The sequence below is a fragment of the Eurytemora carolleeae genome, unplaced genomic scaffold, assembly GCF_000591075.1.
Source record: "Eurytemora carolleeae unplaced genomic scaffold, Eaff_2.0 scaffold207, whole genome shotgun sequence".
NCBI lineage: Eukaryota > Metazoa > Arthropoda > Copepoda > Calanoida > Temoridae > Eurytemora > Eurytemora carolleeae.
Window position 1 is genome coordinate 244,523 of NW_019396121.1, and position 18,529 is coordinate 263,051.

Genomic DNA, 18,529 nt, shown 5'->3' on the forward strand with positions numbered 1-18,529 from the left:
GAACATATAAACTGTTATAGTTTTGCATCAGCTTGATGATATTGCATCTATTTTTCCTGATTATATTTGCCACATCATTTTCAGAAAAAAAGCTAAAATTTTCTCACACAGGCTTTAAAGAAAATATAATATTTCAGCATCATTTTAGTTATGAATAAACAGAAAATAACAATTTATATGAAGATGAGCTGGAAATAAAACACTTTTGTTTTCATATCTGAGAAGGAAATGTAATAATTTATTCCATTATGTTGAAGAAAGATAAGGAAAAGCAAAATATATTATTTTCTCCAGAAAGCACATCAAATTTTAAAAAAAATCCATTTGCGGAGGTCTACTGGGAGGAAATAATTTTTGTAAAAAAAATATGAGTAAAAAATAAATATTTTTTCAATTCTCGTCTTTCCCAAAAAAAATTCGAAACGTAATTCAGGGGAAGAAAGTTCAAAAATGTGAATTGGCCCAGACCTGACACTGAGTGTTAGATTTCAGCCAACTCTGTAAAGTTATCTTTTCAATGGTTCATATTTTTTTAATTTAGGCCGAGAATAAGAATCCGCCTGCATGCTTCAATTTAGAACAGTTTAAATATTATAACCCCCCTACTAATAAAGAAATTAAAATTTTTGAGGATTATCGATTTCAGTTTAAAAAATGTCACATTTTTTAAACAAATTCACAGTTTGGTCGCAAAACACGTTTTGGAACAATAAAAATGTAAAAGATATATTCTGTTCTGATAATTTAAGATATAGCAACTTATAACATTGAAGATTTCTAATATTACTTATATACAATTATTTGTTCTAACAATTAAATTAAACAGAAATATTTTACGTTAAAAATGAAGGAAGCCAGAAATCATCTTTTCACTCCGTATTTAAAAATATAGTCTGTAAACACATTTTAGAATAATTTAGAAAATTAAAATATTTTTGGCGATTTGTGCATGCTATTTTGTAAAATATAAAAGTGCGTTTTGTCCTGAATTATTGAATAATATCAAATTATGGATTGTTAAAGAAGCTGGTTAATGTTCCAAACCCTGTCCAAGATTTAAATTCGTGACATATGCGAAAATGGAAAACCTCGAATTGTTTCGAAAATGGTATAGATTTTTATCAAAAATGATCAACTGCTCAAGGTTTTAATTTTAGATTAGAAGTAAATAGCGTTATTTTTAATTTTGATGCTTTATTATATGTTGGAAATAATTTCTTAAATTAATTATTGCAATGGCACAGGGAGAGTTACTAAAACGTTGATCGTCATATTTGTGCCCTAACCAGTGTCAGGTTAGGAACATAAACACGGTTTGGATCTTTCTTACCCTGTAATTGATTTAACTGTACCACTGCCGCTTGTTATTCGCATAATAAAAGTAATTAAACATAATAAGAGTAATTAAATCTGCAGAATTGTATATTCCATAATTTCAATTAGTTCAAGTCTGTTCAAGCAAATGATAATGTTAATTAATATGCTTTTTAACTGTATTTAGGCATCAATTAAAACAAATGAAGATCAGAGCATAATTGTTTTGTTTTCTATAAGTTTTTTAAAAAGTTCAAGTGAGTCAATTTATGTTGTTTGGGTTGGTTTCATTGAATCTCAAGACAAATGTTATAATTTGAGTTTCAGCGCGGCTAGTCTAAAAGTCTGATTCAGTTTTGATCGTGGTTCGATCCAACTACAGCTGGATATATTTTGATGTCCCATTGGAACATGAATGGAAAGTTCCGCGGTTTTACAGTAACTTTTAAATACAAGAATGAATAGTTTTTATGTTGAAGGATTCGATGATTACGTAATAACTGAAATGATAAATATGTTATTTAATTAGTAATGATCAATGTCTCCTATTTGTGCATAATTTTGCATATTTTTCTTTTTTCTTTTGTAAAACTATATATTCAAATTATTTAAACAAATTTAAACTACACCATTTATATATGTATTTAAATCTTTGTGTGTGAATAAATCTTTATAATATAATAATAATATCTCCGGATCAAAACCGGCGTGAAAAATTTACAGGGGACCAAATTTAAGGAATTTGAGCTAAGTCGCTCAACTATCTTTTGTTGGTTCAAATTTGAACCACGTATTTTAAGTTAAAACTTCAGGAAGTATTTGAACCGGCGGTGTGCAGTTAAGCGATACCACAAACTCACTAAATTCGGTTCAGGGGGTTTAGACTTAGCTTGAATTAAATCTATAAATGAAGTAATTCAAAAAAGTTTAACTAAATCTACCATGTCTACTGGATTTTCCTAAATAGAATGACGCAACTTTACGTAATATCTATAAATGTATTTACGCATTTTCTAAGGGTTTCTTTAAGTGCAATAATACATGTTTATTGGGTTTTATTGAATTTAATGAGTTGATTGGATAACCATGAAACTTTTTATTGGGTTTCCCAACTGTGGGATCTTTACATACATGATATGTTTATTTCTAAAGAACCATTGTTTGGAGGGTTTATTGGGGATTCGTTCTTTTAGTTTGTCTGACGTATCTATCTATATATATAAAGTTGTGATCTCTGTTTGTATGTCCGATTATAACTCATGAACCCCTTTGACCGATTTGTATTAAATTTTGATTGGGGAACTCGGTAGACCCACATGAATGTTCTTACCTTGGTTTAAAAATTCTAAATTAAGTGGGTTGACTTTAATTGAGAAAGTTCCCAAGCTGGTATTTGTATAAAGTTTATGTAAATTATGTACATTGTACAATGTACATATGCCTGTGGCGTATTCATGAATGACATACCTTAAAATAGACGTATCCCAATCTTTGAACATGAAATGGAGCCCAGGATACAAAGAATACAATAACAACAGCAACTAAAATATAAACAATGGTTTACGTTTAATTAGTCCAAGTTCTTAGAAATCTTTTTCCATGTCACATACGATCAATGTCTTTTGAAGCCATTTCAGCTTTAATACGATATAAAGATCGTTTAAAACACATAGTTGGTAAAAAATATTTCTACATGGTGTTTCTGAAAAAAGTATGTTTAATTATTTTAGCTTTCTAAAGGTCGTTTTATTGTTAAAAAAGTGTTGTACAGTACTCTCCCTCTTTTTCATAGATTTTTCAAAGCATACAACAAGTATAAAAATAACTATATTTTAGATTACTGGTTGCATTTAGAAACACATAAATCTTCTTTTCGGTATTTACCCCCCCCCCCTCCCCCATTTAGAAATACTGTTTAGTGTTTAGTACGATAAAAGACGTTTCGTAGACGATAAAGCTTACACCCACTTTTTTTTCAGAGATACCTTGGTTTTTAAAAAAGGTTACAAATTTGTATTTGATTTATAATTTGAAAACTAAATATTTGTTAGTTAAAATTCAAATAAATATTATTTGGCTAAATTATAGTTTTCTGTAGGAACTCAAATCCTAACTTACATAGTAAGAATACCATTCCTTCAATTTACAATGTTCAAAGATAAAATAGAATTATTCTTTGTTTGTTAATGATACCGAAGACGACCTTTCATCCTTATATTTCAGACTTACCGATATTTAGATAACCTGCTTTGAAGACCTACCTAGCAGTCTAATTATCTGTTTGAAGACTACCTGCTTAGCATTTAATAATCTGTTTGAAGACGGCCTATCTTGCATTATAATAATCTGTTTAAAGACCACCTACCTAGCATTCTAATAATCTGTTTGAAGACGACCTATCTTGCATTATAATCTGTTTAAAGACCACTTACCTAGCATTCTAATAATCTGTTTGAAGACGACCTACTTAGCATTCTGATAAAGTGTTTCAAGACGACCTACTAAGCATTCTGCTAAACTGTTGAAGACGACCTATCTTGCATTCCAATAATCTGTTTGAAGACGACCTATCTTGCATTCCAATAATCTGCTTGAAGACGACCTATCTTGCATTCCATTAATCTGTTTGAAGACCACCTACCTAGCATTCTGATAATTTGTTTCCTATTATCAAGAGGGGAACCTCTAGACTGTCTGTGTCTTGATCTCCTGGTTTACCAACGAACAAAACATGTAAACAGATTGTGAGGAAATTTTAACGCTACCGCCATTTTTAAGATTAAAAAGACGGAGGTATAGAAACTTTTATCTGCTTTACAGTTTTCAAAAATACGGGTTAAGATAGATTACTATAATATTTGCAATAGACTTTTCATTGCCGTGTTTCTGTTTAGAGAAATGATGAAAACAACAATTAAGATAATTCTTGGAATCCAGTACGTGCAATATCGATTCTATGTATTCTTATTCCATTTTTTCCACTTCAGCTTAAAATTTGAGTTTGATGATTTCAATGTTGAGGTCAATGTTAGACACTGACACAACCTCTTTACACAATAGTTTCACCAGGTTAAAAAAAATCAGTCGTCTTCATTTTTTCAAATCCGAGATATATTGCCATGAAAGGAAACAAGCTTTTTTAAATATATTTCTTTTCACAGAAACACTAAATGTAATTTTATTATCCTAACTTAATGTGACATTTACTTAGAAAAATAAATGGCAATAAATTTTGTACACCCATCATACAGGGTGTCCCAAAAAACATGGGAATTCAGTGACGAATTGTATATCGTCTTTGCTATGAATTAGCATTGTAATACCTAATTTCAAAAGCCATAATATTATTATGTCTGCTAGAGTTTATTTTATGAAAAGGGTTAAAGACTTCAAAGATGTGCCTATACTGTCTCCGCAAGATGAACAGTGAAGACTGACAAGTTTACTCTGAAGAATGACAAGTTTACTCTGTTTGTATACTGCAATTTGCTTGTTTTACTAAGTACAACCGTATGCAGTCAAAACATAAACAAACAAAATGTAAACATAGCAGACGAAACTCTTACAGATTACAGCTTTCTCAGTTGGTAACACTATACTAAATCAAAGAACTATTTAAAAAGACGATATCGAATTCGTCACTGAATTCCCATGTTTTTTGGGACACCCTGTACCTTAACTACGTATCAGTTTATATTATTTTTATTAATTTTTAAACTGCATCTTTCTCAATCTTTTCAAAGAAACATTGAATCTCTAGGTAATTCAATTAACGAAAATATCAAAACTTTTCAAATATGAAAATGACTTTAAAACTTTTTGTTCTGTTTACCTTTTATAATTTTAAACTTCAGTGTTTTATCTTAAAAATCGAAAAGTTTAAATTTACAATATTCGATTTTTTATACAGGGTTACCCACAAAGGATGAGACTTCAGTGATGTCTTTGCAGAATTTATACTGTCTGTTTACTGATATCAATGATTCTCGGTAACTACTGTATGTCTTTCTTTACTTAATCATAAAATAAGCCATTAAACGACTATATCTAATGTAGAAGACTTATATAAACTTAAGAATCATCATATTTGTAGAGTTTCAGGTCGTCTTTACAGTCTCATCCTTTGTGTGTTACCCTGTAGATTTCTGACCTTTTAGAGATGACCTTTCAAATTTCAAAATCATATTTGATATCAAGGCCTTTCATACAGACCACATGTTTTTTCTTTTATTTTATTAACCTATTCCATCATTCGTGGATCAAAAAGATAAACATTGGACACAATTCAAGCGCACAATGGCAGAATAGAACTTTATAAAATAATGTTATTTTTGATCATCAACTCTTTAATATTATACTAACGTGATCGTTTTCAATTGGAGTAAACCAAACTTCAATAAAACCCACTCAAGATCGATTGGATATTAATGAGAGAAAAAATTAAACATTATTTTTCTATTTTCAGTGCTTTATAAAGGGTGTCCCTAAAAACATAGGAATTAAGTAAAGATTTCAAGATCGTCTTTGTGAATAATTTTTGATTTAGTATGGGGGGATGCGAACTAAAATAACTATTTATAACACTGTTATTTTGTTTCGCAGTGTTATAAAGTTTTTGGACAGAAATTTTCTCTTTATCGAGAAGGTTCAATCCTTTTTAGATTTAAAATATAATCTAAAAAGGCAAGAACCTTCGAGATATAGAGAAAATTTAAGTCCAAAAACTTTATATCACGTCGTGCCAAAAGAATAGTTTTATAGGTAAATTTATGGAAACGTTTGTGTACTTGTCTTATTTCAATGGCCATTTCTAGACCAAATAAGCTTTGAAACAAAGCAGAAGTCAAAATATAAAGTTGATCTTAATTTTATTTTTATTTCAATTGAAAAAAAAATATTTTGAAAATATCTTAATTCTTTTTGAGAAAATCCGTGAACCAATCAAAACTTTACAGAACACGTGCTAGAATGTACAGCTAATTTAACTATAACACGATGCTTACTTTATAGCACGTTCATTATGAAATTGACGATGAAGTGAGTAAGAATGATAAAGTAAACAATAGTTTCATAAAAGCTGTAATCCGTGGAAGGTTTCGTCTGCTGCAGCAGTGTATAGTAAAATCAGAAAATTTACGGAATATAAACATTAATAAATTTCAAATCTCTCCCCTTATTGTTGAGCTGGCAGAAATATCACGGACAATTTAACAATTTAGCAGAATAACAATAGCAGACCTAACTTTTTTATAATGCTAACTAATAATACATGTTTATTGTTCAAGGTTGTTGCAAGAGAAATAAAGAGAGAGTTACCCACAAAGAATGAGACTTAATTTTGGGTGGTTTTTAATATGACCTGAAGATGTGCTACTTGATTTGACAAAGAGTACAAACAAATTAAAGCTGACAGGGAACAATCAGTTAAGAAAGGAGCAGCAGTAAGATTCTGTTCAGTCATCTCTGAAGTCTCATCCTTTGTGTAAACAATGTAGTTTTTCAATTTATTTCCCAATCCCTGTATAGTGCGCACTACTATACTATCTCTACTATAATCTCAAGGGAGGGAGGGAGGGAGGGATATAAGATGCAACAAATTTTATCCAGATATATACACTTCCAAGATATACAGAGCTGAGAATTTTTAAATGAAGAAAATGAGTTTACCTTGTTTCTAATAAGCAAAACTCTACCCGAAGAGTTAAATTCCAAACCCTTCTATATCCGGTTTCTTATACTAAACTCGGAGAGAAAAACATTTCGGCATTACAAAACTTAAAGCCCTTGGGAATTTCAAATTCTAATATATTAAATATAATGATTCAAAAGTTTCAAACTCTAAAAAAAATCGTTTTGTTTGTTTTAATTTCACCTATTTATAGTAGAATCCATGGGAATATTTTGACCTTGGTTTATAACTTTTAGATTCAAAGGTCGATTGTCAATTGTCATAGACCATCTTCGATTTTAAGACGCATTTTTTAGATATCGGGTGTAGACGATCTTTAGATCGGAATAATTATCGATCTATACACAGTTTTGGTTTTTAAATTATACAATTATTTGTGTTGATAAATGCGCAAAAACTAAAATGATTCTAGAAAGATGAATAAAAATACCGCATGACTGCTGTCAAACATTTTATATTTAGAAAAAAAAAACCGATTTTTATATGCTTGTTTGTTCCCTGAGATTTAGCTTAGCTGAACGGTTTATCATTATTCCAATCCTAAAATATTAAATCTTATATTTCATTTGAGGGTTTGTACTTCTCACAGTAAACTTTACAGTGCTGATTGTTTTACCCTTTTTATTCCAGGGTCTACACTTTTCAAAATATTTACAAACATCCCGCATTTCAACTTTTACAAACTTTTAACAAGGGCACAGGATGAGGGGGGGGAGGGGGGTTAAGGCATTTACCAATACAATTAAAACGTATAGAACTGTTGTGTAGATAAAATAGGATTGCATTTGATATAATTTCACTTTTTATTAATGCAGATGAAACTATTATCAATCATACAGTTAAATAAAAAGTGAAGGATACTTTTTACCTGTACTTTACGATTTATCTAATGTATAATGTACTGTACCTAATGTAGGATACTGAAAACTGTATTTAATGTACTGTCCCCAATGTAAGATACTGAAATCAGTATGTACTGTACTTTACCTAATGGAGGATACTAAAAGCTGTATGTACTGTTCTGTACCTAATAGAGGATACTGAAAGCTGTATTTACTGTATTGTACCTAGGGTTGGTAATCGTTTTTGAAAACGATCGTTTAACGATCGTTTTTTGCTTCGTTAAACGATCATTTTTAAAAACGATCGTTTCGTTTTCTCAAAAAAACGATCGTTTTTAAAACAACCCACTCGTTTTGAACTGTTAGAAAACGAAGAACATTCGTTTTTGAAAACGATCATTTTCAGAAAAACGATAAGCGACCGTTTTTCATACGATTGTTTTTAAATAAACGATCGTTAAAAAATAACGATCGTTTTTGAAAAAAAAATTATCATTTATACGACGTCCTGAAGATAGTCATAAATGTCGTCTTTAATTAGATTTATCAAATGTCGTCTTACATGCCGTAGCAGTTTTAAAATGATCAGCGGAATTGAATTGAATTGAAGAAATTTGTTCTACTTTTGAGAGTGCAGAGCCGCCATGAGCCCCGCAAAATGGTCAATATGAACTTTAAAACCTAATTCTTTATTTGTTTTATATATGCTTGAAATTAGGCACCCAAGAAATTAAAGTACAAGATATTAAAAATATTAAGTTTTGATCATAATTGTTTAGTTAATGAAAGGTCATCCCTAGACTGATTTGATTAGTGATTGGATAAGGTAATGATTGATAATTACGTCACATAAAGATAATTAATTCTACAGATCGAAAGAAGGACTGTAGTCTCCAAATTTACGGTTATTATCAAGGATAGTCGTTAACGATCGTTAACAAAGGGTAGTCGTTAACGAAGGGTAGTCGTTAACGATCGTTAACGAAGGGTAGTCGTTAACGATCGTTAACAAAACAACGAACTTTATAAAAACGATCGTTTTGAAAAACGATCGTTTTTTTAAACGATCGTTTTTTATAACGATCGTTTAAAAAACGACAGTTTTTAAAAAACGAACTTTATAAAAAAACGATCGTTTTTAAAAACGATCGTTTCGTTTTTCGATTTTCCTCGACGTTTTCTTAACGAAACGATCGTTTTTTTCAAAAATCAAAACGTTACCAACCCTAATTGTACCTAATGGAAGATACTGAAAGAAGTATGTACTGTACTGTACCTAATGGAGGATACTGAAAGCTGTATGTACTGTTCTGTACCTAATGGAGGATACTGAAAGAAGTATGTACTGTGCTGTTCCTAAAGTAGGTTACAGATGGAAGTATGTATGTACTGTACCTAATGTAGGATACTGAAACTAATATGTACTGTACCTAATGGAAGATATTAAAAATTGTATTTACTGTACCGTATCTAATGTAGGATAATTTAATTAGTGTGTACTGTACTGTACCTAATGTAGGATACTGAAAGAAGTATGACTGGGACAAGAAAGAACACAAGAAAGGAGAGTTCATGTACAGGATACCACTACAAAAAATATTCTTTTTTACATAAGAAAATGTGTCTATAGAAATGTGGACTTTACACCTTATATTGCAATATAAAACAAAATATAATTTTAAAAAGCTCCTTTTTATTTGAAAATTGTCATTGTTAAAAAAATTACTTTCCTTTCTTTTATATCAAAGAAGAAATAGGAAATTCGATTTTAAATTTATGGTTTCGAATAAAGTGTAAACCTAAAATATAAACCTGGCTAAACCTGGCTAAACCTGGCTAAATCTAGATAAACCTGGCTAAACCTATATAGCCCTGGCTAAACCTGGCTAAACCTGGCTAAATCTAGTTAATCCTGGCTAAACCTGGCTAAACCTGGTTAAACCCGGCTAAACCAAGCTTGTACACTATTTGAAGTTCGACAATTTGATTTTATCAGTTGGAAATTAATTATTGCTAATGTAATATCAATAATTTTAATTATAGAACTGTAGAAAAGTTTCAATAAAGGGACTGTAAAGGAAAAATGAAAGGGGGTATAGGCTGAAAGCTAATCACTTTAGCTCTTGATTGCGACCCATGAAAATTTTATCTGATGTTCCTGTCTCGAGAAATTGATATAAAACTGTGTTAAAATTATACGAAAGTTCATATATGTAAAATTTATAAAATCTTAAACTTAAATCACGTGGAATTTCTGGTAAAGTAATAGGGACGTATAAATAATTTAATGAATTAAATCTATTAAAAATAGAAATAAAGATATAAAATTATAATTGGAGTAAACCTAATTTACAATTAGCTTTCTCTGGGATATCATCGTTTTCAGATTGGTTGCTTATTTGCTGAATTTGATCTGTTTAAACCCTCTACTTTTAAACAAAATTGTATATATATTAATTTTCGTATAAATTTTACACAGTTGTATATCAATTTCTCGAGATAGAAACATAAGATATAACTTTCATGGGTCGCGATCGAGAGCTAAAGTGATTAGCTTTCAGTCTATACCCCCTTTCATTTTTCCTTTACAGTCCCTTTAAATGAAATTAATCATGCTGCTTGGTATTGACGACCATGATAAACTTCTATATTATCCTCACCACTAATTATTTCTATCTAATGACTCAGTATACGGAAAAATTTATAAAGCCGTTATGACCCTATATTATTGTGGGATGTATAAATATGATGAATGTGCGTGGTTTGTTCTGTGGCTCAATGTTTAACATTTTTAGTATCTGCGGCTCAATGTTTAACAATTTTAGTATCTGCGGCTCAATATTTAACAATTTTAGTATCTGCGGCTCAATGTTTAACATTTTTAGTATCTGCGGCTCAATATTTAACAATTTTACTATCTGCGGCTCAATATTTAACAATTTTAGTATCTACAGCTCAATGTTTAACATTTTTAGTATCTGCGGCTCAATATTTAACAATTTTAGTATCTCCGGTTCGATGTTTAACATTTTTAGTATCTGCGGCTCAATGTATAGCATTTTTAGTATCTGCGGCTCAATGTTCAACATTTTTAGTATCTGCGGCTCAATGTTTATCATTTTTAGTATCTGCGGTTCAATGTTTAGCATTTTTAGTATCTGCAGCTCAATGTTTAGCATTTTTAGTATCTGCGGCTATATGTTTAGCATTTTTAATACCTGCTGTTCAAGTTTTTTGTAATTTATGCATCATACTTATCGTACCTGGGGCTCAATGTTTACATCCAACATAGCACAGAAAGCAGATTCTACAACCTTCAACAAACAAAAATATCAATTCAAATAGAATATAAATATGTTGTAAAATTTGGTTTAAATATGGTAATAAATTTAGAGATGGTGGCTATAACAAATTCAGCTTCATTGAACAGGAAGTTTAAAAATGACATGAAAACTTAACATAAACTCTAATTTTATAATCCCTAAATCTCCCCATGATGGTGGTGCAAACCTTTAAAGATTACGCGATCTAACAGAATTCATTATTTAAAATCGTTTACTACATCCAGTTGCAAAGATATAGGGATTAGAAAATTAGAATTTGTAGATAGTGTTAAGCTGGTGTTTCACTTAACAAGAAAATTTCTTTCAAAAGTAAGAGAACAACTGGTTGTAACTTTGCAGAATGATGGATAGAAGTTGTGCATTAAACAAACCTTAAAAACGTATTTTAATTATTCCATTTTTCATTTCGTTAGAAAAGCGTTCAGTCCAAATCATTTGGTTAGAAAAGCGGAAAGTCCGATTCATTTCAATGGAAAAGCTGTCAGTCCGATTCATTTCATTAAAAAAGCGGTCAGTCCGATTCATTTCGTTAGAAAATCGGTCAGTCCGATTCATTTCGTCACCCTTTAAAAACCTGTATCTCTAAACATTGTGCACAATTATAGCCGGGAAACCCTTGTTCGTAATTCGTGAAGTGTACAAACAGCTGATTTCACGAATTTGTCGTAAACCTAGAATATTCTATGGACTAACGCAGTTATAAAAAATAAATATTTATTTTACATGACTCCTAGGATACAAGCAATAATGTTTCATTTTTTTGCGTTTTAGCATAAGACATAACAAATGGAAGAGTATAGCTGCAGATATTTTTGTTGGAATTGCACAATTTTCAACCGATTTCAGTGTTCAGATTTTAGTAAAGAAATTGAATTTGATAGAAAAATATGATTTTGATGAAGTTTTGGTTTCCTGGTTTCCTGATCCCCAAGGATACTCTAGATAGTTCAACTGAAACAATAATATATATAGATCTGGTTATATAGCAGTACTGTACAGTGCTGCAACATGTTTAGGTGTTTAGAATTATTTGATACAGCGGTTGATAGAAAAGTTTATTCAGTGTCCTGCCCGGGCCTCGGCCCGCGATGTCAATGCTTACAAATCTTTAAGTTTAAAAGAATTGTCACAAATTCGGATTTCATAATTGCTATATCTTTGCAACCCAATGTCAAGATATTTCAAACTATGAAATTTGTTTGGTCAATTCATCTAATTTTGAAATATCAAAGGTTTACACCATCAGGTTTACGCTCAATTATTTATAAATTGTACTTCGAAAAAATTGCTCATTGGTATCAAATGAATTTTAAAGATTTTCTCTACAATACTGCATTTTCAGTTCCATTATGTTAATATAGCCGGTCTCTCCCTTATAAAGTTTAAACCACTTTATGTTCGTAGTAATGTTGGTTTAATTTTAAAACTTTTTACTAAACAATTTCTACAATCTGTTTTCTATATACATAAAGAGTTGTTATCCCTGTTTGTTTGTCCGATCATAACTCAGAAACCCCTGTATCTATTTGTCTCAAATTTAGATTTGGGAACTCGCGAGAGACCCACGGAAATATGTTCTCAGCTTAGTTTTGAGATTCTAAGATATAGAGTGGGTTAACTTTTAGCGGGAAAAATAGCTGAAATCGACAAGCGGCGGGTAAGCGGTGGTTCTGACTATGATTCCCCCGGGCAACGCTGGGTTCCCAAGCAAGTTATCAAATACAAATTTTTACCTTTGTAAAGAGAAGATGAGGTAGAGAGAAAACAGCTGAGATGAGTAAACATGAGATAAATACTAGCAGAACTCGAGATCTCTCTGTAAAGGGAAGAGAGGAGAGAGGGTGACAGATTGCCTAATTTAAACTTCTCTTTAATAATGTTAATTTCTTGCTCCCTCCATTCCTTTAGATCAAAACTATTTCACATTTACTATTTTGTGTTTCAGCAATACCCACAAATGATAAGGCTTTAATGACGACATGTAAGTCGTAAAATATGACGAACCGAAGGTTTCCTTAGTTTCCTTCATAAAACAAAATGGCATCTGCAGTACGAGGAAAGAAACCCTCGGACACTATGAGCCTCCGCCATGCAGACACGAGCCTCCCAGATTAGCTAGGCAGACACAAAGCCTCCACCATGCAGTAAGAGTCTCCATTATGCAGTAAACGAGCCTCCGCTATACAGCACAGCTTCCTTTTAACGCTTGGTTTTTACATGTAATAAAGATTTTTTTTCATTTTTTTTTTCAGACATATTGGCTCAAGAATTCTACTTAAGATTAATTTTGTTTATTGATTGTCATGATTTGAAACTTATATCAACTCATTAAGTGGTCTATAAGATTTATGTTTACAATAAAACATTTCTTTCGGAGTAAGGAGGCTATTTGGAAATTCATTTCTGAATTGAACTTAGTTTATTTTGTTTTAATCGTTGATTTAAGCAAAACTTTTTTTGGGGAAATTATTTTAAGATCCAGATTATTTGTCATTGTCAAATTTTAATTATCTTTATCTGATAAAAATTCCAAACAAAGGTACATGCCTATGGTATATGCTTAAATTAAAGATTATAAAAGAACAGATAAAATCATTTTCAGAATATTTTTCTAAATGTTTTTTTTGCCTAAAAAAAGCTTTTAAAAAATTTATAAACCACCTTACTAATCCTAATTAGTCACTTTTTATAATAAACGCTTAATACTTCTGATCTCAGATAAACTTTTTATGCCACTATTTATTTAGAAAAAAAATACAAAAAATTCTTTATTACATGTCAAACCCAAAAGTTTTAAGTACACTATTCTGTATAGCGGAGGCTCGTTTACTGTGTCGCGGAGGCTCCTCCTGCATAGCAAAAGCTCGGTACTTGTGTACTTGATGCAAAGGTTATTTCTAGATATAATAATCTTCTTCACAAAGCAGATTTAAACCAAAAGTTAATGTCCATTTTATTTTCAATCAAATTAAAAAAAATTGAATAAAATATTTTAATTTATTTGGAGAAAACCTGGGAAACATTGCAAAACTTTATAACACTGTGCAGCGTGCTATAATATACAGATAATTTAACAATAGCGCACGATGATTACTTTATAACATGTCTATAATAAAGAAATTGAGTCTTTGTAACAAAATCAAATATTTAAGCCTCAATATCTTTAGAACCCGATGTTGTAAACCTTTGATATTTCAAACTCTGATTATTTGATTTAACAGAATTCATAGTTTGAAATATCTAAGGTCTACAACATTTGGTTCCAAAGATATAGTGATTAGAAAATCAAAGTTTGTGACAAAGACTCAATTCCTTTACCAAGAAGTGCAAGAGTAATAAAATACGCAATAGTTTAATATAAGGTTTAAAAAATTCCGCGCAGTCGCCATCCTTTAAGGTAACTCAGTAAGATCACTGAATTATTTCAATTTAATTTGGTTAATTTGGCATGCAGTCCCAAGTACCAGGGGAATTTTAAAGTCTTTATATAGATAAATGCACATGGCATATATATATATATTTTGATCCAAACGATTAAATGTCTAAAAGTTTATCTTTTTATTTTAACCAAGATTCCTTAAAGTAGTTGACCTGTGTCAAAAACTATCAACAATTTTGTTATTCTTCTTTGTTGGGAAATAAATATTAATGTTTATCAAGTTTTTAGTGATTGTTTTGAATGAATCCGATAAAGCCAGGATAAACGTACTTAGCTTTGGATAGTTATTTATAACGTTTAAATTAAAGAGAGATGGACCTGATAGCGCTCAAGGGAAAAGCTCAGAATAGTCAAAACATTGACATAAGAGAACCTAGAAATAGAAAATTAGTGTTTAACAGATCATATTTAACAAATACGCAACCAATCTGAAAACAAAGATATCCCAGAGGAGCCTGAGAAACTCAAGTTTGCTCCTATTATTATTTGAATTTAATAATTTTTTATTTTTAATAGATATAATTGATAATATTATTTATGCGTCCGGAATATGTCACCAGAACTTCAACCAATGGCAGTGCAATATTATGGTCACGTGATACGGATGTATATCCTACATGTATACGTTTTGGTATAATTTGACACAGTTGTGTGTCCATTTCTCGAGACAGGAACATCAGATAGATGTCTTATAGGTATCGTTCAACTTCTGAGATTCTCAGGTTTCAGCCTATACCCCCTTTTCATTTTTCCTTTACAGCCCCTTTAATGTTAGATTTTAAGCAGTAAGTATTATGGGACTATAGGCGAAATTTTTCAGTGACCCTCAATTTTATTTTGAGGGGGAGGCATGTCTGATCAACAATGGTACCCTTTAAACCTTTGTCCGAGTAAAATTCTATAAGGGACTGAAAAGGATTTAGACAACAGAATGAAATTGTCGGGAAAACTTTCAAGTGAATTAAAAACCGAACAAAGGTACCGTTCTAACTGTTCCTCAGATAAAAGTGTGAATCGTTTAAGGACATCTTTAACTGAGGAACCACTTAAAGATAGGTTTAAAGTCCCTTATAGTCAGTTTTTAATTCACTTGAAAGTTTTCCCGACTATTTGTAAATATATTTTACTACTAAAACACAGAAAGTAAATATCTAATAATATACGTTGCTTGTTTGTCTGTTTGTATTTTGGCAATTGCGCAATAATAGCGCAAAACTTGATCTGTAGCTGGCTAACTTAACAAACAACGTCAAAACGACTAAGCGGGCCCAAATTTTTTAACAATCTATTTTATGTAGAGCAACAGTAAAAAGTTAAAAATGCAGATATATTATAAAGCTGTAAAAATACATAAAATGCGCGTCAGAATAAATATCTATTTTTTTAACTAATAATAAAAGTCTTAAATTAAAAAAAGAAAAAATCCTACATTTCTGATGCGAAGCTTCGAAGTTTACAGAATGCTTGTCCGAAGGGGAAAGGGTATTGATTCCAGTAGATTGTTAATTCATGGGGTACTCCTAAACATATTAGAGGGAGTAGAGGACTCCCAAACATATTAAAGCAAGTAGAGGACTCCTAAACATATTAGAGGGAGTCGAGTATACCTAAACATATTTGAGGGAGTAGAGTACTCCTAAACAGTGAAGGGAGTAGATTATTCCTAAACATTGGAGGGAGTATAGTACTCCTTAATATATTAGAGGGAGTTGAGTACTCCTAAGCATTAGAGGGAGTAGAGTACTCCCAAACATTAAAGGGAGTAGGATACTCCTAAGTATTAGAGGGAGTAGGATACTCCTAAGTATTAGAGGGAGTAGAGTACTCCCTAACATTAGAGGGAGTAGTATACTCCTATGTATTAGAGGGAGTAGGGTACTTCTTAACATTAGAGGAAGTAGGGTATTCCTAAGCATTAGAGGAAGTATAGAACTCCTAATCCTCGAAAGGAGTATATATATTATGCTAGCTTGGAAACCCGGCTTGGCCTGGAAACCGAGTTTTCCCAAAAAAAGACAACGCGCTCAACTGAAATTGTTAACTCAGCTAAAAACATTTCTGTGAACCTGTCTTAGTTTCAAGGTAAATCTGGTTCTCCAAGCTAGTATAAATATAAAATTGTCTTACCAAGAATAATTATGAATAGATCTGAGATTGCCAAGCAAAGAAGATAATAGTTCATTGCTGTGTGTAAGGATAGATTTCTACCAACCACTATACAAACCTAAATATTTTTTTATTTATCGACTTTTCACATTTTTTTCATTAGATTGCATATAAACATCATGTTTCTTTCTCTTCAAAATTAATTCTCTCTAAATTAAAAAGTCTATATAGGTTAATATATGTTATCAATATCCACACTAACTTCTACAAATTAATAAATGTTCTCAATATCCACACTAGCTTCTACAAATTAATATATGTTCCCAATATCCACACTAACTTCTACAGATTAATATATGTTCTCAATATCCACACTAACTTCTACAGATTAATATATGCTCCCAATATCCACACTAACTTCTACAGATTAATATATGTTCTCAATATCCACACTAACTTCTACAGATAAATAAATGTTCCCAATAACCACACTAACTTCTACAGATTATTATATGTTCTCAATATCCATACTAACTTCTACAGATTAATAAATGTCCTCAATATCCACACTAACTTATACAGGTGAATAAATGTGCTCAATATCCACACTAACTTCTACAGATTAATAAATGTGCTCAATATCCACACTAACTTTTACAGGTGAATAAATGTGCTCAATATCCACACTAACTTCTACAAATTAATAAATGTGCTCAATATCCACACTAACTTCTACAGATTAAGATATGTTCCCAATATCCACACTAACTTTTGCAGATTAATATATGTTTCCAATATCAACACTAACTTCTACAGATTAATACATGTTCCCAATACCAACACTAACTTCTACAGATTAATATATTTTCCCAATATCCACACTAACTTCTATAGATTAATATATGTTCTCAATATCCACACTAACTTCTACAGATAAATATATGTTCTCAATATCCATACTAACTTCTACCGATAAATAAATATTCTCAATATCCACACTAACTTCTACAAATTAATAAATGTGCTCAATATCCACACTAACTTTTACAGATAAATATATGTTCTCAATATCCACACTAACTTCTACAAATTAAGATATGTTCCCAATATCCACACTAACTTTAACAGATTAAGATAATTGTTATCGATGAATTTACTGTTTAACAATTACTGTCAAATTAAAATTTGTCTAAATTAAACAATTTTTAAGTTTTTTTTCTTAAGTATTGTAATTTCTAACATTTATATTACTTAGATAATCTTCATATTTTCTCTTGAAAAATCCATTTGACATTTCTGCATTCAAGAAATGCAGAAATTAATATTCGCAATCTTAAATTTGCAGGTTCTGTCCTAAGCAATATATTTATTTGCAATCTTTGTTACAAAAGTTCTAAATTATAAGTTGATATCTTAAATTGAAAGTTTGAATTTCTAAATACTTTTGTTGCATGATTGAAAAATATGTTATTAACTAATGAATAGTTAATAAGGGTAATTAAAACAGTTGGCTCTAATTTGGCGGAAAAGATATTATCATCAAATATTTTTTCTAGTTTCAAAAATATATAAATGATATAAATTTAGCTAATGTTTCTGTCTATTTTTTCAGGTTACCTTAACATTCCCAAAAACACAAATTTAAAATGTAAAGCCAATTTCGAAAAAATTTATTTCAGATAGATGGAGAATCTGAAAAAATGGATAAATTCTGATTTTTTTCAGACATTTGCAATTTCAACCGATAAGTGGGTAGGGGGTGGGGGGGGGTGGAGTGCATGGCAAATATTTGTAA

General features: G+C 30.7%; 1 protein-coding gene across 1 annotated transcript in view; it reads right to left on the reverse strand.

The window, feature by feature from the left end:
- LOC111695545 (neuropeptides capa receptor) overlaps nucleotides 1-18,529 on the reverse strand; it is a 34,645-nt gene that overhangs the window by 5,102 nt on the left and 11,014 nt on the right. Inside the window, exons 3-12 of the mRNA XM_023464911.1 lie at nucleotides 16,756-16,852; nucleotides 16,058-16,148; nucleotides 14,947-15,001; nucleotides 12,923-13,042; nucleotides 12,102-12,140; nucleotides 11,109-11,159; nucleotides 9,356-9,432; nucleotides 7,502-7,543; nucleotides 3,956-4,023; nucleotides 2,782-2,855 (exon numbers count right to left, since the gene is read on the reverse strand). Coding sequence (XP_023320679.1) covers nucleotides 2,782-2,855; nucleotides 3,956-4,023; nucleotides 7,502-7,543; nucleotides 9,356-9,432; nucleotides 11,109-11,159; nucleotides 12,102-12,140; nucleotides 12,923-13,042; nucleotides 14,947-15,001; nucleotides 16,058-16,148; nucleotides 16,756-16,852 — 714 coding nt within the window. The remainder of the gene's footprint in view (nucleotides 1-2,781; nucleotides 2,856-3,955; nucleotides 4,024-7,501; nucleotides 7,544-9,355; nucleotides 9,433-11,108; nucleotides 11,160-12,101; nucleotides 12,141-12,922; nucleotides 13,043-14,946; nucleotides 15,002-16,057; nucleotides 16,149-16,755; nucleotides 16,853-18,529) is intronic.